At 38.3% G+C, this 27,025-nt stretch overlaps 1 protein-coding gene across 1 annotated transcript in view; it reads right to left on the reverse strand.

Annotated features, from left to right (window-relative positions):
- Positions 1 to 551: 551 nt before the first annotated feature.
- The window catches only part of LOC133083831 (extracellular matrix organizing protein FRAS1-like), a gene marked incomplete at both ends in the record, with an annotated part of 62,751 nt that continues 36,277 nt past the window's right edge, over positions 552 to 27,025 (reverse strand). The window contains 9 exons of the mRNA XM_061179822.1: positions 552 to 705; positions 1,929 to 2,119; positions 5,528 to 5,663; positions 7,878 to 8,040; positions 8,227 to 8,375; positions 13,832 to 14,079; positions 17,351 to 17,476; positions 18,579 to 18,710; positions 26,865 to 26,897. Of these exons, the coding sequence (XP_061035805.1) occupies positions 552 to 705; positions 1,929 to 2,119; positions 5,528 to 5,663; positions 7,878 to 8,040; positions 8,227 to 8,375; positions 13,832 to 14,079; positions 17,351 to 17,476; positions 18,579 to 18,710; positions 26,865 to 26,897 (1,332 nt within the window). The remainder of the gene's footprint in view (positions 706 to 1,928; positions 2,120 to 5,527; positions 5,664 to 7,877; positions 8,041 to 8,226; positions 8,376 to 13,831; positions 14,080 to 17,350; positions 17,477 to 18,578; positions 18,711 to 26,864; positions 26,898 to 27,025) is intronic.

Genomic DNA, 27,025 nt, shown 5'->3' on the forward strand with positions numbered 1-27,025 from the left:
AAAGTTGCAGAGCTTTAGCTAATACTAGGGGGATGGCACTTAGAAAAGAAGTACGTAGAAGAGTCCCATGGTGGTTTTCTAAACTTCTGGTTTAATCAGGAAAAGTGCTTTCTTTGCAAAAGGAACAAGCTCATAAAGATGTCTACCACGCCTCTAACCTGAAGTGAACACCTTTTGTGATTAATTTCAAGGCTGCTATGCTGTTGCTTGCATGCAATGGCCCAGGATGATCAAGCAATGATGCCTACTCTGAGAAGAGGACGTGCAGATTCTGAAAACTTGCTTTGCCTGAGGTTACATAAGAAAGCAAGAAAACAGCTGAAATTGAATTTCAGAGACACCAATTACCCAGGATTCAGGCTTTCAGAGCAACCAGAGTCTACTGTGACCCCAAAGAATATTAGCTACCTGTGAATTTGATTATACTTTGATGCAAAGAGTGGACTACACACCAGCAAGGCAGAGGAATGATCAGCTGGAATCTATGTGTTTATTCTAATAACCCATTGGGCACCTCAATTAAGAAGCTTCCCATAGCAGTTGTGTCCTACCATGGCCAGGCTTTTTTGTCAATACAAAAATCAGCTCATTATCTGGAGTGTCCAGGTCCTGCAGGCTCAAAGAAGAATTGCTTATCACCACTCCCGAGCTCAGCCGCACGCCAAGGGGCCGCAAGGTCATCCTGGGAGGCTCGTCATTCTTCCTCTGATTAAAGCATAAAATATTAGGTCTCACACAGATACTGGTTTAAGAAGAAAAAAATAACATGCGTTATTCAGCGAAAGTAACACCACCACATTAACTTTCACTACCGAAATAGCATGTAACGTGTCATTGTCTTTTATTGTTATTATTATTATTATTGAAATATAGTTGTGTTAGTTTCAGGTATACAGCAAAGAGATTCAGTTATATAGATATATTTTTTCAGATTATTTTCCATTATAGATCATTATGAGATATTGAATGTAGTTCCCTGTGCTATACAGTAGGTCCTTGGTGTTTATTTTATGCATAGTAGTTTGTATCTAATATGTCACCATCTTTAATTCCCACTCAAAATGGTTAGGTTGAAAGGTGAGCAGGTCACACAAACCAAATATCCCCTTGAAAAGACACTGATGGACATGCTATAGAAATCTTCTCAGGTATTTTCCATAGGTACAAGGATAACATTTTCCAGACCAAAAATATGGACATGTGGTTAGACAAGTATATTTGGGGGATAAAAAGGCACATTATTTGAAATCAGAACAGTCTTAGAAGACTAAGCATGGCACAGTACCTGTAGGAGGACACGTATTTGAAACTGTGGGTGTCTAAAGATATTTCCTTGACCCCCCATCCTCGTGCCAGCACCCCTCAACCACTGTCCCTGAAGGGTGCCGAGAGTGCCATGTTTTATTTTCTCAAGGCAGAGGGCATTCCATTCTGATTTTTATCTTTTATCTCTCTCCCTGGGGTGACAGAGCAAGCCTATGTAGTTGCTCAAATGAGAATAAATACAGCATCGAGGAACACATTTCTTTCATGTTACAGTGTAATGAATAAATGCACTAAAAAATATAAGAAAAGGCAAGTATGCACATAGAACCACATACAATAATTTCAGGGAAAAATAAGCATATGCTATTTTTCACCTAATATGACACTGGCAAGGTTTCTCTGTCTGACCCTCATAAACTGTTTTCACACAGAACAGATAGATTTTACTCTGAAATGGAAATTCAGATTTCCAAGTCAGACCATCCCCAAATGCCAGCCTTAATTCTACAAGTTTCCTAAAGGTCAGGGTTATATTTTAAAAACTGACCACTAAAATTCAAGGTCAAACCCAATCTTCTTTGCTTTTTGAGTTCACATAAAGCTATCTAATGGTGGGATATTGTGGTCAAAGGCCCGACTTATCCAACTTCCAAAGTCTTTACCTCGATGGTGATGTTGATGCTGTGGATTTCTGATCGACTGTTTCCATCACTTACATAAAAACTGAAAATATCATGGGTTGGCTCAATGCTTTCATGAACACTCTGAAAGTAGTAAATGTAGTTTTCCAGGACATCTTGAATAGGGAATGATGCTTCTAGGTCACTGGTAGTTCCAGGGCCAAATCGATCACCTGCATCAACAGCGAGAGGGAACTTTTACCTTGATCCATCAATTCCTGCTTCCTGGGCTGGACCAGAAAGCTTGACAGCACTATCAACAGAAGAGGAAAATATGTTTGAGAGTAAAGGTGGGAGAGTGGAATTGGAAGACTTGGGATGGGATCCCAGTTTCCCCACTATTTTTCATCTACAAATGGGAATCAAATGAGATAACATGTATGAAAGCACTCTGAATGTTATTATTTCATAGAGCCTAGAATCAGTGGTTGTTTTGTTAGAAATATTTGATAAAATAAGTCATGGGACAAGTATTGATACAATAGTAAAGGTTTTACCTTAAGCTTTAGTCAATTTCAAAACCACTCTGCAAGAGGAACCTTCTTTCTTTGCACAAGAAAAGGTTAACTGCATACCTTTTTATCTAAGAAACATCTCCTTAAGCATGTTTTCATTTGACTATTCAGTTCCTTAAGGAAACCTCTGCATGGGCTAGTGCTCAGCCCCTGGGATGGTACACCAGGGCTACTGTGATGCTCAGGGACCATCCAGAGCTCGGGTGCAGTTCAGGTACTGAGATGCTCAAGTACCATTCAGAGCTCCATAGAAAGTGCTGGCTCTGGTTACCTCTTCTTTTCATCCCAACCCCAAAGGCCAAGGGGAAGAGTAAGCACTGTCTAAATGATGGATGACTTGTCTCTTACTTGGTCTAAGTCTCTGTAATTGATTGATTTTAAATTGTTACATTTTCTTCTAAAGAGAGGAGAAAAAAGAAACCCCTGTGTCTTCAAACACTCCTTGGATATACATCAACAAAGAAAAGTGTAGATAGAAGATCTGAAAGCGATAAGGCTTTCTCTTTCCCTCTTTCATGGTCCTTTGCAAAGATTAGGTCATATATTAAAAGGCCATTGACTTCCTAGATTGCTGACAGGGTCATTTTTCGTTTACCTCCCAATGTAAAGACTAGGAATGAAAATGTTTTACTTATAATTTGTTTGAAATAAGAATTCAAGACAAATACTATTTTTTTCAATGACATGAATTTTCTTAAATTTTACCCCTCAGATATGATTCCTCTTGACACCAGAAGAATAGAGGACTCTAAGTGACCAGTGACCTGATAATCCCTAGGGCATACAGTTCAGGGTTTCCAAAAGGAATTGCTATAATTCCTTCAAATTTTATTTTCTCTTTCCTTTGATCACTGTAAATATAAGAAATATAGTATCTTTATTTGGGTCAAAAATAGCCTAAGTAAACAGTGCCTAAAAATATACTTGAATAGAATAATGACTTACTTTCTGTCTTAGAAAACAAGCTATTCAACAAGTGAATCTGCCACTGAAGCTTTAAGCACCAGTCCTTTCAATTTTTAAAACTTCACCTTCTATTTTTTCACATAAATCACTCTCATTAAGGTTCTTCCTTGCCTTCTTAAACAGAATATACTATGTGCAAATTAAATAGTTCTTGATGTGTGCAGGCTATCATCATGAACATCTATTACTGCATTGCACTGGAACACAGTGATGCCCGACAGGTAATCAAGGTGGGCCCTGCCCTGGTTGTGCTGGTACTAAAGGAATGTAGATTATCCATGCTGTTAGATTTCATACCAGACAATATGATTATTCTGTTTCTTCCATCTTGCCGGTATGAACTGAAAGCTACTTCTTCTAATGTTTTTAAAAAGATGTTCTTCTGATCAGCTGAATTCTGAATCTAGGTAGCTAGTTTCATATGTATAAAACGGACTTGGTTCTGAACTCCCATGGAGCAAAGGGTGGGTCCTTATACGATGTGCCTTGGAACAATTATTTGCCCCCCGAACGTCTTTTCCTTACTTCCAGGTTCATACTAATGTAGAGCAATGGTTTTCCAAGTGCGGACCAGCAGTAATGGCATCGCCTGTGAGCTGGTGAGAAATGCAAACGCATGGGTCTCACCAGCCTCCTCAAACAGGAACTCTGGGGCTGCTGCCCAGGAAACTGTGTTTGCACAGGCCCTCCAGGTGAGTCTTATGCACATTAAGGTCTGCGAACCACTTTAAGAGAGGCTGAGGCTTGCCAGAAATTTCACTTCTGCATGTACTCCAGGTTAGCATAAAACGGTGTTAAAAAAAGCTTAATAAGAAATCACCTGGAGAGAAGAGAAGGCCGGGGGCAACCATCCTTTCATGATTCCCCACCTTTGCTTGTGCTCTTCCCTCTGTGAGAAATGCCATTTTCCCTCTGCCCACAGCAACTCCCACTGACACTTCAAGTTCCAACTCAAATGTTGCTTCCTCCGACTTTCTTGCCTTTCCAGGCAAAAGTAACTGTTTTGTCCTATGTCCTTTCTCAGTGCTTTCCTCCTTTCCCTGTCCTGGCGTTTCATGATTGTAATTTATCAGTCTTCATATCTGTCTCCCACTCGAGGCAGGGGCTGCGTCTTATTCACCTTTACATCCACTGTATAAACATTTGTTGAGATAAATCTAACTCAGCAATAAACAAATCTAAGAGCACACACTGAAAGGCAAGATGGGGAAAAGACTCAAGATTTTCTACAGGAAAACATGACCCCTGCTAAATGAGTTTCCGGTAACCAGGCTCAAATCCCAGGCACCATGCTGGTCACAGACGCCTTCAGTCACTGGCCTCTCTGTGGGAGCTGCTAGTTGCACACCAATTAGAGCCAAGCGCTGGCACTCAGGAATCTCACTGCAGAGGCAGCAGCACGGTCACCTGCCAGGAGCTGTCTCAACTACCAGTCACTGTGGTCTCAGTGGACCTGTGGATGGTATCCACCCTCTCCCCTCCCCTTCTCTGTGATGATCACCAAGGGCAGTGGGTCCAGGGTAGATGGTGCGGGGGGAAGGATGTTGAGGAGAAGGTCACAGAGAGACAAGCATGCATTTCAATTCATGTCAGATCCTTAGAAAAAGCTGAGACGTAAGCTATGGTTCAGCTAAACTGCAGCTGCCTCACAATAAAAGGACAGAAAATTTTATTTCCTTGACACTCAATTCCGAGTGCAATCCCCAAGCCCCTGCGTCCCCATTGCTGGCACTCCAAATCCCCTCACCCTGCTCTAGTTTTTCCCATAACACTGATTGACCTCCTGACGTCTTATACAGTGTTTTCATTTATTAGGTTTCTTATCTGTCTCCTCCCACCAGGATCTAAGGCACCATGAAAGTAGGGGTTTCTCTCTGTTTTGTTTACTGATATATCCCCAGTGCTTAAAAGAGTGCTTGGCATACAGGAAACACTCAGTTTTTGTTGAGTCAATGAAACCTTCCTTCCTTCCATTTCTTTGAAATGGTTCCATTCCCGCTTTAGTTCTCCAGATCCAGGTTAATTGCAGACTGTTACCCACCTCCACGCTCCCTTCTCTCCAGGCCTGCAACAACTCTAGAGCCAATCTACTGCTGTTACCTGTTCCCGTGTTCTCGATGCAGCCGTACTTGGGCAGGGCACTTAGTTTAATGATGGTGTCACCCTGGAGGCTGTCCTGATCATCAGCAGCAAAGAAATGGTGAAATGAGAGCGGGGCTCTCCCTCCCTCGTCAACCTAAGAAAGAAAAGATTGTAGAGAGTCCTTGGGCAGTTGCACGTAACTGCAGTAAAAGGAACTGAATTGAAAAGAGTTGCCTGGGGCGACCTTCCAGTACCAATTCCACTTCTTTGAGGAGGCAGATCCTCTACGCACGCACGAGATGAGGAATGTTCGAGCTGCTGGGACCGGGCAATGCTTCAGCGCCTCTCGAAGCTACGCTCAGACACGGTGACTTCCGTGTTTCCCTTCAAACTTGTGCTTCCTTCCATGATGGATCTGGTCGTAAAGCAGCTCTGGTCCACTCTAATCACCTACCTTGGAACAGCTGCATGACAGGATGGCTGCCTTCCTTCCGTATCAACGTTCAAAAGCCCGCAGCTACAGAATGATTCATCCAGTACTCCCTTGGATACTATGAGGGTAGCTCTGTCCTATAGGAGTTCCCAGCAGGAAGTCCCATTTATCCCATGATAGTGTATGTTTATAGGTGTGCAGGAAGAAAGGGCTCACCATACCTGAAAGCTACTGCTTATCTTACTGTCAAGGAGGAAAATAAATCGGTTATGAGTAAAAGCAGTTGCTCCAGCTACCTTTTTCCTTTAGGGCCCTGTTTTGCATGCTAACTTTGCAACCTGACCCTAGTGTTTTTTGCTAGCCTGCTGGATATGAAGCCGTTTACTTCTGAATGACTATTGGCTAAATATAGGAAGATCTACAAGTTACAAAGTGGAAGGTCACCCTGACTCTGGGAATGGGGAAGGTCCAAATGATTGCCCCGAAGTGTGGACATGAAAAAAAAAATGGGTGGAATATCAGAACCATTTAGAAACAACTCAGTTTTATGAATTTTCAGTTGTTCAACAAAACCAGGAATCCTGAGTTTTTGGCATTATGGTATGTACATAGAGCAGAAGAAGGAAAGTGAATTAACATTTATGGAATCCCTACCATGAGCCAGTACTCTACTGGGGCTTTTTAGTGCTACTTTATTAATCATCAGAGTAATCCTTTATGTAACAGGAATAGTAACACTTTAAAAATGAGGAAATTGGGACTTCCCTGGTGGCGCAGTGGTTAAGAATCCGCCTGCCAATGCAGGGGACGCGAGTTCGATCCCTGGTCTGGGAAGCTCCCACATGCTGCGCAGCAACTAAGCCCACGTACCACAACTACTGAAGCCCGTGCGCCTAGAGCCCGAGCTCCGCAACAAGAGAAGCCACCGCAATGAGAAGCCCGCGCACCACAACAAAGAGTAGCCCCACTCGCTGCAACTAGAGAAAGCCCGCGTGCAGCAACGAAGACCCAATGCAACCAAAAATAAATGTAAACAAAATAAATAAATTTATTAAAAAATGAGGAAACTGAGGCTAAGAAAGATTATATAATTGGTCCAAGGTCAGTCAGCTAGTAACAGAACTGGCACTTGAATTCAGGTCTAGGTAACTTCATGATCAAGGTACATTATATTTCACCTCCCAACCCCAAGGAGTTGTCAATATTGTTTACAGTGATAAGTATCAACTCCATTTAAGATGGGACCTGGGAGGCTTCCCTGGTGGTGCAGTGGTTAAGAATCCGCCTGCCAATGCAGGGGACACAGGTTCGAGCCCTGATCCAGGAAGATCCCACATGCCACAGAGCAACTAAGCCCATGCGCCACAACTACTGAGCCCGCTCACCTAGAGCTCATGCTCCGCAACAAGAGAAGCCACTGCAATGAGAAGCCTGCACACCGCAACGAAGAGTAGCCCCTACTTGCCACAACTAGAGAAAGCCCGCACGCAGCAAGGAAGACCCAATGCAGCCAAAAATAAATAAATAAAATAAATTAAAAAAAAAAAAAGTGACCTGGGGACACTGTCCATATCCCTATGTTTTAGTTGCTGCAAACATTAGACTATAAATTCTTAAAAGATACAGTCCTACTCCTACTGCTATATACATCTAGCATAGTATACAAAATACTGTACACATCTAGATTTATGTCTGGCACAGAAATACTTGTTGACTAATTAAATAATGTGGATATAATGATTTGATCTTCTGCATGTAATTATTTTCATACTTTTTGAAAAACTCATGCTTGAAAGCCATATGTATCTTGATACTATTGCCTAGATATTTGAGGGGAAGGACTTGACAGCCAATTTAGGTAGAAATGCTTCATTCACACTGCCACAGACTCCCGCTCTCTACAGCACCCACAGTTCATTGATCTGAACTGCTTACGGTGATAAGGTCAGCAAAAGCAATGACTTGGGGTGGATCCTTGACGGGAGTGATCATGATGGTAAACCTCTGATTGTCCAGGCGGTTGTGGTCCAAATCAGAGACAGAGAAGTGGAAGCTGTCAGTAACCACATGACCACCGGTCTCAAATGCAGCTGAGTACCTACAAAGGCCAAGAGAAGAACAGAATGAATGAACTACACTGACAGGTCAAGTAAGATGACTGAATCTTTGTTTAGCAATGGGGCCAGAGGTAACATAATCTTTCAAGGGAGCTACTGGTTAGTTGCTTACATATTTTATTACAATTTAAAAAACTTCTGTCACGTAACACCAGGTGGTTATATACCTAATTTTCTTGTTGTTGATGTCTTCCATTGTGAAATTGGAAACCTCTGAGAGTTCTTCCACCTCAGGTCCTGAGGTTCTTAAGAGAGCACCATACACAGGCAGAGAACTTAACTGAATCCAGATCTCTGGGTCGGGGGAAGAATCATCCTAATTAGGCAAATATGAGGCAAGACATGAATGCACGTTTGCAGGAATAAATATTTCCAGTAAAGATCTCGGGTGCTCCCTTCTCTACTAAATGGAAAAATCTCTTTCCCTTTGTGATAAAGCAACACCATTTAAACTGCATGAAAATCCCAGTATTTATTCCTCCTAAAATGTCTTTTTGATAATGTCTTCTTTGAAGAGTAGCTCAAGATAATAGTGGGAAATGCACTTTAGGTATGGGGCATAAGACAAAGAGATGTCCTATGGTTACTATAAGAGCCACACAAGGTTTTTGTTTTTATTACAAGCATCTAGTGAAGAGCAAAACACAGTCAGAAATATGTCATTCTTCTAGAAACACCGTTGTAGGATTCTTCTAGAGTTTCTAAGAATAGTTTGCTTTTTAGAAACAGGTAAAATTCCACTATAACATATAACAACAATTTTAAAATTCTGTGAAACAAAGAATGGAAGGTATTTAGCTTAGCCAAGGACTCACTTTAAGTAATATTTAATGTGATAAAAATTTTAGTTTAACAAAAGAATTTAGGAAATTATGGATTTCATTCTACCTGGACCGAACCTATGGATGTTCAACCCCCAAGATGCCCAATATTAACAAAGATCATTTATTTCCCTTTCCTCTGCACTGTTTATTGAGAAATAAAATTGGCTTTCTGTGTTTCTACATGGACAATAATTGAATGTCTTAATGAACAATTTCTTCTTTCTACAAGGATATTTTTGGAAATATCTAGGAGGGAGGCAACAACTTCTTGGAAAGATTCCCTGAGTCATTCATCTTTTAGAGCAGCTGGCTGTGAACATGAGGGCACTTTATACTTTACCACAGCAACAATGAAAATAAATATTGCATAGCCAAGTGCATTTTCACATGCAAATTTGCATGGCTATGTTGTACAGTTAGTTGAGGTACGAGATCAGGAATATGAGCACGGCTGCCTGGTGATCTGGGGCAGCAGGTTTTAGTCAGCTCTCATTTCTATCCCCAGAGACCTTTGTAAGTTGACAGTTCAGAGCTTCAGTGCAAGATCATAGAATTTTCCATATTTCTTCACATCACTTGATAACAGCATGGAAGGAATCTCAAATTCATCGAAGCTGCAAAACTTCAGAAAATTTCCCCTAAATTTATACTTTAAAAGTTTCTCTATTTTTCTACATGAGTTATCAAATACAATATGCAGGCTTCCAAAAGACTACTTCCTAATATTACTGTGAGTATCCTCTGAGAGGGAATTTTTAGAAGACAGCCAAGAATTCTAAGGTGTTATCTTCTGAGATGGTGATAAACTACAAGCACAGAGCTCCTGGCTCTTGATTAGAATGAACAGCTTCTAATTCCACATTGCTAAATTTGGCAAAAAAACGCAAATTTCATGTCAGGCACAACTTATAATTTTTCAAATCTCAAATGACTGTTGGGTTTGAAACAGTGTGAAATCAGTTGGATTTTTTTTTTTTTTCCTGAAAATGCTGTCATAATTTAAAGAAAATTACTATTTTGGGATGTCCAAGATACCATGGGTGAAAAATTCATAAGAATATAGACTTTGTTCTTATGTAATTTTTCTACTCAAAGCCCTTCTCACCCATTTTGTATTCATTCCCTTTTTAATTTTCTTTTTATTATTTATACATCTATTGACCCAACATTCAACAAAGGACTAGAACTTTGATGATTAACATTTATGTATGAGCTCCTCTTTTATCCTGTCCCTGGGCCTACCATCACCCTGGATCTTGTTTCTTATTTCTTTGAATTTCTTGATATAGTTTGATATAGTATTATAAAGTAGCTTCAGTTTTTTTTTAACTTAAGAAAAGGGAGTTAGACACTCCTCTTGTGGAATTTATTTTTCTTTTTACTCAGTAGCAGACTGCTAAGGTCCACTAATGTTGTTCTGTGCAGCTAGAGTTCATGTGTTTTGAGTGTTCTCTAATATTCCATAGAGTAAGTACACCACAAGATATCCTGTTGATGCTGATGGACATTTGGCTTATTTCAATATTTTTGCTATTACAAATAGACTACTGTTACAAATAGTATTGCTATACACATTCTTGTATATACTCTTGTGCATATCTTGAGTACCTGTGAAAGTGCCTCTTGAATAGGAATCTAGGAGAGGAACAATTAGGGCATATGAACATTCATCCTCACAAGACAAGGCCAAATTCTTTCCTAGAGTGGTTGTTCCAATTTACAGTTCCATTAGCAAAGAACCTCCTGTAGATCTATTTCCTCTCCAACATTTGGTATTTTCATACTTTAAAATTTTTGCCAATTGAATTGGTATTAAATGGTATATAGTCTTAATTTGCTTTCCCTGATGTCTAAAAAGGTGAATGTCTCTCCTTATGTTTATTGGCCCTATGGGTTCCTCTTCTAAAATTCCTGCTGATGTCTTCTGTTCATTTTTCAAATGGATTATCTTTTTCTTCTTGATTTGCAGACGTTCTTTATATTTTCTTTGTTATTTTTGGTTATATTTGTTGTAAATATCTTTTTCCAATTTGTAACTTGTTTGTTTTTTTGTATTTATGGTGTGTTTGGGAGAACATAAATTTAATTTTAATATAGTCAAATTTATCAATTTTTTCTTTATAGTCAGCACTTTTTGTTTCTAGTTTAAGAAATTCTTCCTTTTCCCAATATCATGAAAATATTCGCCTATATCCTATAAAGAATTGTACACTTTTACTTATGACACCTAAGTACTTGATTTGCTACAGTTAATATCTGTGTAGGGTATGAGGTAGCAGTACAAGTTCTTGGTCTTTTTTTACATATGAATAGTAATTTTGTGCAGATTCATGTTTTAAATAGTTTCTCCTGTTTCCACTGATCTGGCTTGCTATAGCTGTTTTATATTACAGTCCCAAGTGTGGGTCTGTTTCTGGACTCTCTAGTATATACCAGTGTATACTGCTTTAAATAGTACAGGTTTATAATGAATCCTGATACCTGCCAGGGCAAGCCCCTGCCCTCCTGTCTTTCGTTTTCAGAATTTTGGCCCTTTGTTGTTCCTTATATGTTGTAGAATCAGCTTATCAAGATCATAAAAAGTCCACCGGGCTTTTGATTGGAACTCAATTGAATGGAAAGATCACTTGTGGGAGAATTGCTATCTCTTTGATACTAAATCTTCCTATTCATGAATATGGCGTATCTTGTCATTTATTTAGTGCTTTTTAAATGTCTGCCAATTAAGTATTACAATTTTCCCTATAGAAGTACTGTCTGTTTTTTGTTAGATTTAGTCCAAAGAATATAATTTTTGTGATACTATTATAAGTGGTATCATCTCTTTAGTTACATTTACTGGCTATTTTTGCTTATGAATAGAAATGCTATCGCTCTGTTGGCCTTCTATCTGGCCCCCTGGTAAATTCTCCTTTTATTTCTAAAACTTTGTCAAGAGACTCCTTTAAATTTTCTTTATAGTCAGTCATAGCATCAATTTTGTTACATTTATACCTAATATGCGTTAAGTAATATTATTATAGATGGTATCTTATTTTGAATTAGTGTATTTTTGGCTGGTGCATAGAAATCTATTAGCTATTTAAGATTAATCTTATATCATCCTCTCCATATTACAAATGAGAAAACTGAGCCCTAGGGAGTTTAGTGACTTGTCAAGGGTTATTACGCTAGTAAAAGTGGTGAGCTTAGATTAGAACCCATTCATTCTAACTATAAAACCCATACCACCCCTTCCTTACTTGTTTTCTTGCAGTACATAGCAAATTGTGTACAGGAAACCACCATTAAGAAGCAAATCACACAGAATCCCACTTTTGCTTTTTGCTTCTCCCGACATCACTTCACCCTCTTGCAGTTCATGATACTCTAATTAAGAACAGGCTGACCTGTTCCTATCCTTTTATATTCTGCTCCATTTATGACCAGGGTTTCAGATGGCTTTTCCAACTTTTCTGGATGTTCACAGCAAACTCACTAACTATGCATGTCTAGAAAAAACTTCCCCATGACATTAAGTACAAAACTCTTCTACAACCGTCAGAGAAAGTTAGTGTATAACTTAGCTAAGTCTTTAAAATATGCTATGCTTTCAGTGAGCTAGGATAATTCTTTTGGAGTCTTTCCACTCTAGTGGGTAAATTCACATTCAATCAGTTTCTGAAAATACATGTTCAGTTGCCAATGGGCTTGCATTTTCATCTGCAGCTTATAATATGCAGTTGATGGGAAGGAACTGCTCCTGGAATCCTATTCTGGTCTGTCAAACATTTTTCAAGCCTTGGTGATCTACTGATTAAATCTGTATACATACATTTTTATGAATTCGTGTTTCATAAGATTCAAAAGACCATAATCTATGGTAAGAATCACCCATCAATTAAAAAACAAAATCGAAGGTGTTCTGAAACTATACTAGACCCATGAGAAGGATCAGGGTGGAACGCAGTTTCCCATAATTTAAGAAAAGACAATTTTAGGGGAAAATCTGTGCAAAAGCAACTGAAGCAATTGTTCCCAGGCCAATGCTTTATCTTAATGCTACTATTCAGGACTAGATTTTATAGCCAGACTATTCAGCTCAGAAAAGGATTACTTAAAACTATATAGTGTTTTTTTTAAAAAGGCCAGGTTATTGGTGGAAATTTTAAGGTTAGCAAAGGAAAAATTCAATACTAAGAATGATTACCATTCAGACAATTATTCTTATTTTCAGCGTATTTGTCAAAACTACCCATTATTATTTTTACATGGAGAGTTCACATCTGTTTACAACATACTTAAATGAAAAATAAAATTAATTATCCTCATTATCCTTAGCTCCAGAGGTAAAGTCAAGGAAAGAGGATGAGTTTAGTTTAGCCAGGATCACTTATCAAATTAAGGTCAGATTGGTGGAAAAAACAACAACAGAGTTCCTGAATCTACCCTTAGTCCCCGAACCACACTGCTTCTCTTGGGGCACTGGATGGAGGGTGAGTCAGTAATCCTGCCACAGGAGCATGCCAGCATTCTGTCCAGAGCTGGACCTGAGACAGACGCTGATGAAAAGTGGGCCCTGAAATACCATTACTTATTAGTCACTGGCCAGGTGAGTTCTTCTAAAATGGTCTTCTCCTAAAATTCCCATTTGAAATATTATCGATGGAGCTTAAAATATGGGGACTTGGGCTTTTTGACACTGGCACTATTTCCAGGTGACAATCACCCATCCCTACAAATAGGGATTTCATCAACGTTCTGCTCATTCACTCGTCTGCTTGGGAGACAGTGGGAGCAGCTGGAATAAAGAGTGTAACCATTCCTAAGAGTAGAATGATAGGGAAGGGGAGAAAAAAGTTCTTTTGTGGCCATATGCCTGATGGCCCAAATATTCAGCCCTGGCATCCCTTTCTAGTCCTCCTAGTCAGAGGGTGCAGTGGACAAAAAGACAAACAGAAGAACTTACAACGTAAGCAAGATGTGATCTAGTGATTATAGCTGTGCTTTTACTGGCAACGGTGATGCTCAGAGAGGCGCCAGCAGCCAGCCGAGGCCCCCGGGCCTCGGACAGTGACACCTCCACCCTCACATCCACCGTTGCTGCTGAGATGCCGTCTGTAACTGAGATCTCCATGCTGTCCTCCCGGGCAGAGGATCCATCGTGTAGATACTGCAGAACATTTTCCTCTACATCCTCATATGTGAAAGTGTCACCTTTCAAGAATAAAACAAATTGCAAAAAAACCAATTACTTCTGGGAATAACGCTTTTCATTTCCATAACACCTTTGTTCTCAGGATTTCAAAGTACATATAGGATCATAAACTCTGGGAGTTGTAAGCTAATTAGTCCAACCACCCACCCAATATAAGATTCCCTTTATACTACCCTTGCAAAAGGGTTATTTAGCCTGTCCTTCAACACGGCTCAAGGTGGGAGCCTCGCTGTTTTACAAGGGAGCTACTTCCACTGACGATAGCTGTAAAATTCTTTAAGTTTTTAATCATGTTGAGCCAAAATCTGCCTCTAAGCTTCACTCATCACTCTTCGTTCTAGAGAATAAAGAACATGCTTCTGTTCTTTATGATAGCCCTTCTAGAATCTAATCTTGATACTGAAGATTTACTGAAAAAGTTAAGAAGGTAAATTATGCTAGACAAACCTGTAAAAGATCTTTGTTCTAATTGAGAACATAAGGCTTTTTAAAATTAAAAAACACTTAGAAATTGAAAATTATATTTAAAGTTAGAAACCTAAACTGTGTAAGTCTAGAGTACTAACTTGTGATAGATCTGATAGGTGTGGTGTGAAAAAAAATGTCAAGGTCATAAATGTCTAAGAAAAATAGGTTTAAACAAAATTTAAAATAAAAAATTTTTAAACAGCAGGATTCATTAGAATTCTAGAATCTCCAATACTCAAAATTAAAGTTTATCAAAATTGTTTGGTCATAGAACCCTTTTTATGAGACATTCTACTTAGTGCCATGGGTCCCAATGATTCCACGAGCACAAATGAGGAACTGGTCTTCTTGGATGTTTTATTCAATTCTATTTCTTCATAGATTATTGACTGCCATATTTGATGTTATATAATGAAACAAAATAATTTATTTATTCTTTGTATTCATCTTCTAAGCCTTCTCTTTCAACATTGTGTTAATGTGATTTACTGGTGCTAGTGGTAATGTGCCTAAAAAAAGTAATAAAACTAATACTTTACAAACATCTTTAGAACTCGTATATTAATTACACAAATATAGGTTAAATATAATGGTAAAAAACTGGGCTATGACTGTTATGCTCCTAACATAGTTCCCTTAGGATGCCAGAAACTTATCTTTTTTTTTATTTAACATCTTTATTGGAGTATAATTGCTTTACAATGGTGTGTTAGTTTCTCCTTTATAACAAAGTGAATCAGCTATACATATACATATATCCCCATATCTCCTCCCTCTTGCGTCTCTCTCCCACCCTCCCTATCCCACCCTTCTAGGTGGTCACAAAGCACTGAGCTGATCTCCCTGTGTTATGCGGCTGCTTCCCAACAGCTATCTATTTTATATTTGGTAGTGTATATATGTCCATGCCACTTTCTCACTTCGTCCCAGCTTACCCTTCCCCCTCCCTGTGTCCTCAAGTTCATTCTCTACATCTGCGTCTTTATTTCTGTCCTGCCCCTAGGTTCTTCATAACCATTTTCTTTTTTTTTTTAGATTCCATATATATGTGTTGGCATACGGTATTTGTTTTTCTCTTTCTGACTTAATTCACTCTGTATGACAGACTCTAGGTCCATCCACCTCACTACAAATAACTCAATTTCATTTCTTTTTATGGTTGAGTAATATTCCATTGCATACATGTGCCACATCTTCTTTACCCATTCATCTGTTGATGGACACTTAGGTTGCTTCCATGTCCTGGCTATTTATTGTAAACAGAGCTGCAATGAACATTGTGGTACATGACTCTTTTTGAATTATGGTTTTCTCAGGGTATATGCCCAGTAGTGGGATTGCTGGGTCGTATGGTAGTTCTATTTTTAGCTTTTTAAGGAACCTCCATACTGTTCTCCATAGTGGCTGTATCAATTTACATTCCCACCAACAGTGCAAGAGGGTTCCCTTTTCTCCACACCTTCTCCAGCATTTACTGTTTGTAGATTTTTTCAGGATGGCCATTCTGACTGGTGTGAGGTGATACCTCATTGTAGTTTTGATTTGCATTTCTCTAATGATTAATGATGTTGAGCATTCTTTCATGTGTTTGTTGGCAATCTGTATATCTTCTTTGGAGAAATGTCTATTTAGGTCTTCTGCCCATTTTTGGATTGGGTTGTTTGTTTTTTGATATTGAGCTGCATGAGCTGCTTGTAAATTTTGGAGATTAATCCTTTGTCACTTGCTTCATTTGCCAATATTTTCTCCCATTCTGAGGGTTGTCTTTTCACCTTGTTTATGGTTTCCTTTGCTGTGCAAAAGCTTTTAAGTCAGAAATCTATCTTAACGGTACTTCTTTCGTTCAGTAAGTTTTTTAAAAATCTGCCTTTGTGACTCCTAAGTGCCTATTTGTTGCCCTTACAAATTCAATGTACCTTCAAGGTCAAAGATTTGACACCCTCTCTCTGCAGAGATATTCAGAAAAATGCATTATTACATGCCTATTAGGAATTATATAAAGGTTTTGAGAAAATACAGATTGTCAGAATAAGTATACAGCATCCCAAGGTGACAACTTTGAAAGAGATAATATTCACTTCAATATATGAGAGCCGACTATTAAAAATTAGATTTAGTTGTGTTCTTTGCACTATTCTGTACTCCCTAAACAATCAGCATGTATTATTCTTTATAATCAGGGAAAGCTCAATAGGTATTATTTTGGAAAGCTGGGCACATTACCACCCTTTTTTAGTGGGTGAAGAAACATGTAGTTTACACTCTCAGAGTCACAGTGCTTAAAATATTGTGAAGCTTCACAGACCAAAATAAGGAAGACAAATTTATCTCCTTGAACAGACCATGGGAAAGTGGCAGCTGACAACTCACGTAAGGTCGTTCTAAATGCATTTACTCCAGGTTTCAGAAATCAACAAATTTTACCTACAACTTGAGGAAATAGCTTCATAGTTTTGAGGTTGTGGGTAGTGGTACAGAGAAAGAAGTCCCAGATACTTCAGCCAATGGACTAAACACTAACGGTTTTTCCTTTCTACGTATCTCTTTATAGTTTATCCCACAATGTTGCTTTACTTCTTGTCTGAGACATAAAACCGACTGCAATGCGAGAACAATATTCTATGATAACATATATGAGAAAAGAGTCTAAAAAAGAACGAACATATGCATACGTATAACTGAATCACTTTGCTGTACACCTGAAACTAACACAACATTGTAAATCAGCTATACTACAATAAAATTAAAATATTAAAAAAAAAAAAAGAAATCCAAGCAGGCCAATGACAGGTGAGCAGCTACCTGAGGCCATGGGCCCTGGGAACCCAGCTGTGTACTTAAGGAGCATGCCATGCTGGGGAGGTTTCCGGAGCTCAAAGAGGAGTTCTTCAGGCACTGTCTCCATGTCTCTTACTACCAACTGAAGTCCTGCAGTCAGGAGAATAGAGCATGGTGAGAAGATGTGTACATTAACAACTGTATACTCTGGGTACAGTAGAGCCCCAGGCCAGGCTGGAAGCCATGGTGTGGGTAATCTGATGGTTAGAAGAAAGTGCTGTCTAATTTGAATCATCCACAAAAAAGAGTGAAAACTTGATAATACAGTCAGTTCCCAAATTACAAGTAGGTTCTTCCAAAAGTTAACTTACGAGTAGGTAGTTCTGAATTCAGAAAACCTTTTTTCTTCCATACAAATGAGGGAATGGTAGCCCATGAAAAGGTCAGTCCTGACTGACCGGGTAGGTTTTCTTCCAGAAAATACTCCAAGAAATTGTGTTTGCTTTTCATCATTTCTTCCCTTCTCCTTTCTCTGAATCTACAGAAGAGCCAAGTTATTTTAACAATGGCTGCTCTGGCCATCACTGACATGAGAAGGAGTGGGGCAAAAGGGACAGTCATCTTTGTATCTGTGGCTTGTTTATAAGTTGGATGATAAGTAATTTTAGGCCAATACCCATATGTAGGAACTGGATAAGGATGTGTACAGTACAGCTTACAAAAATCACAATACCCACTATTCGCTCTTAAGATGTTCTTGGTAAAAGAATAAACTTCTAAAAAGTAAGTATACTAATAGGTAAATAAAATCACATATAAAACAGTTGGGCCAACTCTAACTCTTCACAGCTTCTGAAGGTTATGGTGACTTGTCACTCCTACTGTTACTCTTTACTTTCTAAAGAGAAAACTAGAGCAGTCATTGAAACCACTTCCCTCTCTTCTCTTCTCTGCTCTGTGTTACTTTATATTTTAGCGATGGCAACAAATTAAGCTCCTAGAGACTGGAAAATAAATTCTGTGTTGTATTCCATCACTGAGCATTGGCTTCTGAAGGGTTTATTTCCTTCTCGCCATGCTGCTTCCATATGCATGGAAATGGGCAGAGGGATGGCTATGGATGAGATGCCTGCAACTTCTGGAAGAGAAGGTCACTACTTTTTGGTAACCATGAAGAGATTTATACAGGGACTGTTACTGAAATATGGTTCCATTTCCAAAGCCATGTTTCTTTCAGGTTCCCAGTTCTTACCTATAGAAGTGCTGCCTCCTGGGCTGACTTTAAGCAGTGGAGCTGTAACCTGGAACACTGGCGGGTGCCGATCAATGCGAAGTAAGTGAATGGTGAGGGCCATCTCTGGACTTGTGTGCCCTCCATCTGAAACTAGAAAGAGTACACACACACACACACACACACACACATCAGTTTGTAGTCTGGTCACCTGTAGGCTAGTTCTATAAATATGTAGCCAGAAGCTTTTTTAGATTACCTTAACACTTTGAAGAGATGCTTATAAATGGAAAAAGTAAGCAAGCAAGATACTGTGAGCTATTCTACAAAGCTCTTTCTACTGAATAACAAAAAAGCTAAAACCATAACAACAAAGTCATTCTAAGAAGCAACTTTCACAACAAGGTGATATTGACAAATATTAGTGGAAGGGAAAGTAATACAAAATATGCACTCTTAGGTGATGCTGGTAGAAGCTTTTATTTATGGAATATTTTAGATTCAATTCATTCTTCCAATGTTCCAGAGAAATATTTTTTTCAGGATATCTCTGTTAAAATGATGTCTGTCTCATTAGAAAATAATTATTTAAAAGGATAGACAATGTCTACACAGATAATTCTAATGTCATTTGTTTGGAAGTAAGCAGACCCATTTTCACCTGGTCATTATGCACGATGCAATAAATGGAAGACACCTTTGTGAATAAAACATTGACCTTAAGATTTTATTCCCCTGGATTACCTGACATCCGAGTGAGCATTGATCACTGGAGAGAAATGAAAGCAGATTTGCCAGACCCTTGATTCTTATTTCCACTTTCCTATATCTTAACACGCCTTCCCTTCTCTAACAGCCAGGTTTGGAGGAACACCTGCACCACCCACTCATTGTTGTATTTATCTGCAGTGCCTGCTGAGAAAACAGCACTGTTGATATTTTAAATGTGTGGTATGCTTATACATGGGTTGGTTACAAGAAACAGGTTTCCTTCACTACTTTCTCGTGGACTTAGTTAACAAGTCAGTAGGAATCTGACCTGTACTTCAGCCAAGTGAACCATCACTTAGTGACTCCTGGTAATGATTCCAACAGGTTTTAGATTTGTCTTTTCCTTGAGAACACATCTAAAAGATATGGTTGAATTTTATAAGGTACATTCCATGTCCTAGAGAAGTCCAGAAATAGCCCTACTGAAGGAGAGAAGATATTATCCCTGGGAGAATGAAGGTTTTATGGCTCTGGTCATTCGGTCAAATGTCAAAGTTATTGCATCTGCTTCTTTGTGCTCAATCTTTTGTGCTCTCTGGATGGTCAGAGGTAGGGACCAATGATTCTTAACTTTTGGGAGTTTGAGGACAAAAGTATAAACTTTTCCATAAATTTCAGTGGATTCAGGATTCTCTGAAGTCCCTGGAATCTAAGTTAAGAAGTCCCTTTATTAAATAAAAATAAATGATTGCAAAATACAATTCTATCTTTTTAATGTTTTACATTGATTTTATTTTTAAGTTGGGGGGGGCACCTCAGGGAGTCTTCACCATCCTTACCTTACAGAAGAGGAAAGGAAAGGCCCTAAAACTTAAACAGCTTTGGTCATATCGCACAGCTGTCGGTGTGACCAAGGTATATCCTTGTCTCTATAAGTAAAGTGAGGAAAGCTGTTTTCTGGTACAGGTAACATAACAACAAACTATACCATGAGGGTGAAGCGCTTTGCAAGCAAACATAAGAACTTATAATCAAAATTTAGTAATTACATGTCTAGCCCTCTCTTTAAGCAACGTTTTTGATTTCTCTGAGAAATATTCAAACTGCCTCTTTGGTCAGATGTCTCCTGCAGGCACCATTCACCCTGTGTGTTTTCCTCACTCTGGATGGTTCTGTAGAGCATCTGTGCTTGTCTTGAGCACTTGGGTCAGGAATATCAGTTTGCTGTCTCAGCTTAGCTGATTAACCAAATGAGCGGTTCTCCCTCATTCCATGGGTTAATGTCAGGGCTTGGGCTTCTTGCTGCCTTAGTTCATTATGTGTCCAAGTTAAATTTTTCTCTCACAAAACTCTGCTAAAAGAGATGGCTTCTTTCCTACCAGATTCCAAAAGTTTTTCTCTTTTAAAAAAAAAGGAACCTCTTATACCTTTCACAACAGTCAACTCAAAATGGATCATGGAACTAAATGTAAGCCACAAAACTACAAACTCTTAGATGATAACATAGTAAAAAACCTAGATGACCTTGGGTATGGTGATACCTTTTTAGATATGACACCAAAGACACGAGTCATGAAAAAAATAATTGATAAGCTGGATTTCGTTAAATTTAAAAACTTCTGCTTTGTGAAAGAAAATGTCAAGAGAATGAGAGGACAAGCCACAGTCTGGGAAAAAATATTTGCAAAAGACAGATCTGATAAAGGACTCGTATCCAAAATGTACAAGGAACTCTTAAAACTCAACAATAAGAAACAACCCAATTAGAAAATAGACTTAAAACCTCAACAAATACCTCACCAAAGAAGGAACAAATGGCAAATAAGCATATGAAAATATGCCCATCACCATATGTCAGCAGATAATTGCAAATTAAAACAACAATAAGATCCTACTGTGCACCAATTATAATGGGCAAAATTTGGAACACTGACAACACCAAATGCTTGTAAGGATGTAGAGCAAAAGCAGCTTTCGGGCTTCCCTGGTGGCGCAGTGGTTGAGAATCTGCCTGCCAATGCAGGGCACACGGGTTCGAGCCCTGGTCTGGGAAGATCCCACATGCCGCGGAGCAACTGGGCCCGTGAGCCACAACTACTGAGCCTGTGCGTCTGGAGCCTGTGCTCCGCAACAAGAGAGGCCACGATAGTGAGAGGCCCGCGCACCACGATAAAGAGTGGCCCCCACTCACGGCAACTAGAGAAAGCCCTCTCACAGAAACGAAGACCCAACACAGCCAAAAATAAATAAATAAATAAATAAATAAATAAAAAAGGCTTCCCCCCCCCCACCCCGCCTTTAAAAAAAAAAAAAAAAGGAGCTCTCATATATTGCTAGTGGGAATGCAAAATGGTTCAGCCACTTTGGAAGACAGTTTGGCTGGTTCTTATAAAACTAGACATACTCTCACTATACATACAATTCAGCAATTGCACTCCTTGGTATTTACCCAGAGGAGTTGAAAACTTAGGTCTACACAAAAAACCTGCACACAGATGTTTATAGCAGCTTTATTCATAATTGTCAAAACCTGGAAGCAGCCCAAGATGTCCTTTAGTAGGTGAATGGATAAACTATGGTACAGCTGGACCATGGAATATTATTCAACACTAAAAATAAATGAGCTACCAAGCTATGAAAAGAAGGAGGAATCTTAAATGCATATTACTAAGTGAAAGAAGCCAATGTGAAAAGGCTACATATTGTATGAGTACAACTATATGATATTCTGAAAAGGGTAAAACTATGGAAGACAATAAAAATAGTGGTTGCCAAAGGTGGGGGGAGGTGAATAGGCAGAGCACAGAAAATTTTTAGGGCAGTGAAAGTACTCTGTATGATATTATAATGATGGAAATGCCCCTATGGCAAAAATGCCATACCTTGGTCTAAACCCATAGTATGCACAACACCAAGAGTGAACTCTAGAGCAAACTGGACTTTGGGTGATTATGATGTGCAAATGTAGGTTTATCCTTGGTAAAAAGTGTACCATTCTAGTGAGTGATGTTGATAATTGGAGAGGCTATGCTATGCATGTGTTGGGGCAGGGGGTATGGGGAAAATGTCTGTACCTTCCTCTCAATTTAAAACAAACATATTTATTTATTTATTTTGGCTGCACGGGGTCATAGTTGTGGCATGTGGGACCTTTAGTTGTGGCATGCAGGAATCTTTTAGTTGCAGCATGTGGACTTCTTAGCTGTGGCATGCATACGGGATCTAGTTCCCCGACCAGGGATCGAACCCATGCCCCCTGCATTGGGAGCACGGAGTCCCACCTGCTGGACCACCAGGGAAGTCCCCTTCCTCTCAATTTTGTTGTAAACCTAAAACTGCTCTAAAAAATTAAGTCCAAAGTAATTTTTTTTTTTTTTAAATCACTCAACAGTAAAAAAAAGAACCTTAGGCAGAAACAAGATAAATTAATTTAAGGTCGGCCCAAGCTCCATTTCCTTTACTCTGTATAATAGGTTCATGGATCATTTAACTTAAAGTCCTGGAGAAGGTTAATAGCTAACCCCTTCACCTAGTCAAGCTTTCAGGTAAGTATTGAGGCTTGGAAACCAAACTGGCACACTACCATGATACTTGTTTTGCATGACCATAACACATACAGACAGACTAAATTAAATATCTCATACTCAGAGTCAGAAACTTGTATTAAAATCCTGGTTCTACTGCTTACCAGGTATGAAAACATGAGCAGATTACTACTCTAATGACCCTTAGTTTCCTCAGCTTTCAAATGCTAAAATAAAACCTGTCCTTACAATATTGTTATTAGGATTAAATAAGACAGCTTATATTGTAAATTGTTTTGTAAAATGTAAATTGCTATAATCTGTTGTATCTTATTACCGATGTATGAATTATCTAGAAGTCTGTCACTAGAAATGAGCTGATACTAGGTTCTTTTCAACAATGACAGAACACTAGAAAAAGAAATAAAAGGCATCTAAATCAGAAAGAAAGAAATAAAACTGTCACTATTTGCAGATAACATGATATTATATATAGAAAACCCTAAAGAGTCCACCAAAAACCAAGAGAACAAATGAATTCAGTACAGTTGCAGGATGCGAAATCAATACATAAAAATCCGCTGCATTTCTATACACTAATAACAAACTAGTAGAAAGAGAAATTAAGAAAATAATCCCAGTTACAACTGCATCAAAAAGAATAAAATACCTAGGAATAAATTTAACCAAGGAGGTGAAAGACCTGTACAATGAAAACTATATGACATTGATGAAAGAAACTGAAGACACAAATAAATGGAAAGATATTCCACACTCATGGATTAGAAGAATTAATATTGTCAAAACGACCATAGTACCCAAAGCAATCTCCAAATTCAATGCAATCTCTATCAAAATTCCAATGGCATTTTCCACAAAAATGAGACAAACAATCCTAAAATTTGTAAGGAACTACAAAAAAAACCCCAAATAGCCAAGCAGTCTTGAGAAAGAAGAACAAAGCTGGAGGCATCATGAGCCCTGATTTCAAACTGTATTCCAAAGTTATAGTAATCAAAACAGTATGGTATTGGCATAAAAACAGATATATAGATCAAAGGAACAGAATAGAGAGCCCACAGATATAAGGTCAATTAATTTATGAAAAAGAACAAAGACTATAAAATGGGGAAAGGACAGTCTCTTCAAGACATGGTGTTAAGAAAACTGAACAGCCATATGCAATAGAAGGAAACTGAACCACTAGCTTATACCATACACAAAAATTAACTCAAAATGGATTAAAGACTTGAACATAAGACCTGAAACTATAAAACTCCTAGAAGAAAACATAGGCGGTAAGCTCCTTGACATCAGCCTTGGCTTTTTGAATTTGACAACAAAAGCAAAAATAAACAAGTGGGACTACATCCCATTTGCACAGCAAAGGAAGAAGCTTCTGTAGAGCAAAGGAAACCATCAACAAAATGAAAAGGCAACCTACAGAATGGGAGAAAATATTTGTAAATCATGTATCTGATGAGGGGTTAATATCCAAAAAAAAAAAATATATATATATATATATATAAAGAACTCATACAACTTAATAGCAAAAAAACCCACAATCTGATTTTAAAAATGGGCAGAAAATCTGAAACATTTTTCAAAAAAGATACACAGATGGCCAACATGTTCATGAAAAGTTTCTCACTCACTAATCATCAGGGAAACGCAAATCAAAACCACAATGAGTTATCACCTCACACCTCTTAGAATGGCTATCATCAAAAAGACAAAAGATAACAAGTGTTATGAGGGCATGGGGAAAAGGGAACCTTTTTATACTGTTGGTGGGAATGCAAATCGGTGCGGCCACTACAGAAAATAGTATTAAGGCTCCTAAAAAAATTAAAACTAGAACTGCCACATGATGTGGTAATCCCACTTCTGGGTGGGTATCCAAAGGAAATGAAATCAGTATCTCGAAGAGATATATGCACTCCCATGTTTATTGCAGCACTATTCACAACGATCAAGATGTGGAAACAACCTAAGTGTCCACTGGTGGATGAATGGATAAATAAAACATGGGAATATAATGTACAGCATAGTGACTATAGTTAATAATACTGTATTGCATATTGGAAAGTTGCTAAGAGAGTACATTTTTAAAGTTCTGATCACAAGAAAAAAAATTTGTAACTATACATGGTGACAGATGTTAACTAGACTTATTGTGGTGATCATTTTGCAATATATACAAATATCAACTTATTATGTTGTACAACTGAAAATAATGCAATGTTATGTGTCAATTATACCACACACAAAAAAAATAAAAAACCAATGACACAACCCTAAAATGTACTATTAATTCAAGTGTGACTTTTTAACCCTCAAAGAAGAAAAGAATATCTGAGAGTTTGAGGGAGATGACTTTATCCCTACTAAGATTTATCCCTACATGAAATATAATAGGACATATGGATGGTTGATTCTAATGGAATAGTCAATCCCAACTAAACAGCTATTTAAGGAGTTATGGTCATCCATCCTCACTCTAGACCTAAGTAAGAAAGCTTGTCTCTATTTTGCATCAGCATAGATGCCAGGTCTGTTTCTGCTTTTGCTTATTGGCACTCAGCTTCTATTGTACTTGAACTAAAACTAGGATGCTGAGGTCTATACACAGCTATCACAGCTCACTGTCTGGGTCATCACACTTCCAATAGAAGGCTGTTTTATCTACACTGAAAATCTGTTGTTTAGTGTAGCCACCATCATTAATGATCTTAGCTAAATCATCTGGATAACTTGCTGCACCAGCACTTACTGCTTCACCTTGCACTTTTATGTTAAGAAGACGGCTTCTTTCCTTAAACCGCATGAACCAACCTGTGCTAGCTTCAAACTTTTCTTCTGCAGCTTCCTCATTTCTCTCAGCTTTCATAGAATTGCAGAGAGTTAGGGCTTTGCTTTGGATTAGGCTTTGGCTTAAGGGAATATTGTGGCTGGTTTGATCTTCTATCCAGACCACTAAAACTTTCTTCCTATCAGCAATAAGGCTGTTTTGCTTCCTTATCATTTGTGTGTACACTGGAGTAGCACTTTTAATTTCCTTCAAGAACTTTTCCTTTGCATTCACAGCTTGGCTGTTTGGCACAAGAGACCTAGCTTTTGGCCCATTTTGGCTTTTGACATGCCTTCCTCACTAAGCTTAATCATTCCTAGTTTTTGATTTAAAGTGAGAGATGTGTGACTTTTCCTTCACTTGAAAACTTAGAGGTCATTGTAGGGTTATTAACTGGTTTAATTTCAATATTGTTGTGTCTCAGGGAATATGGAGGCCTGAGGAGAGGGAAAGAAAGAGAGGAATGGCCAGTTGGTGGAACAGTCAGAACACACACAACTTTTATTAAGCTTACTGTCTTATACGGGTGTGGTTCCTGGTGCCCCAAAACAATTACAATATTAACATCAAAGATCACTGCTCACAGATCACTACAACAAATATATTAATAATGAAAAAGTTTGAAATGTTGCAAAAATTACCAAAATGTGACACAGAGACAGGAAGTAAGCAAATGCTTCTGGAAAAATGGCACCGATAGACTTCTTTACACAGCGTTGCCACAAACCTTCAACTTGTAAAAAATGCAGTATCTACGAAGCACAATAAAGTAAAGTGCAATAAAACGAGGTAAGCCTGTATGTGCCAATCACTGTTTTGGGAGCTTTACACATATGTAATTATTATTTATTATCCTCATTGATGGATAAGGCATTCAGGTACAGAGATGTTAAGAAACTATTCCAAAGTAGGCTGAACCCCAGGCAGACTGGATCCAAAGTCTAAGATCTTAATCATTATTACCTCTTTTTAATAGATATTAGGACAAGTTGAAACTGGGCTTAAAGAACACTAATCTTTGGTATCCTTGGTGGATTATAATTATTTTTTTCTATGAATACAAAGTTAAGCTATTACTATTTTAACGAGCCATGTGATTATTTTAGAAGAAACTTATGTAACTTTTAAGTTGTTCTTAGAAAATAGCTAAAAGTAATGATGAAGAGAGCAAAAAGAAGGAAAAATTCCATTTTCTAATAAAATTGAGATTAAAATTTTTACCTGTGAAGTGGAATTTCACTGAGTCTGGGAGACCTGAAAGAACAGAAGAGAGAAAATCAGTATACTAAACATTTTGGGGTCAGAAATAGATGGGAAAGGTACAAAATATAGGGCAGAGGTTAGAAAAGTAAAGGACATTTTATCCTAAATTATTATGACTT

This window comes from Eubalaena glacialis, unplaced genomic scaffold (genome assembly GCF_028564815.1).
Source record: "Eubalaena glacialis isolate mEubGla1 unplaced genomic scaffold, mEubGla1.1.hap2.+ XY scaffold_754, whole genome shotgun sequence".
Classification (NCBI taxonomy): domain Eukaryota; kingdom Metazoa; phylum Chordata; class Mammalia; order Artiodactyla; family Balaenidae; genus Eubalaena; species Eubalaena glacialis.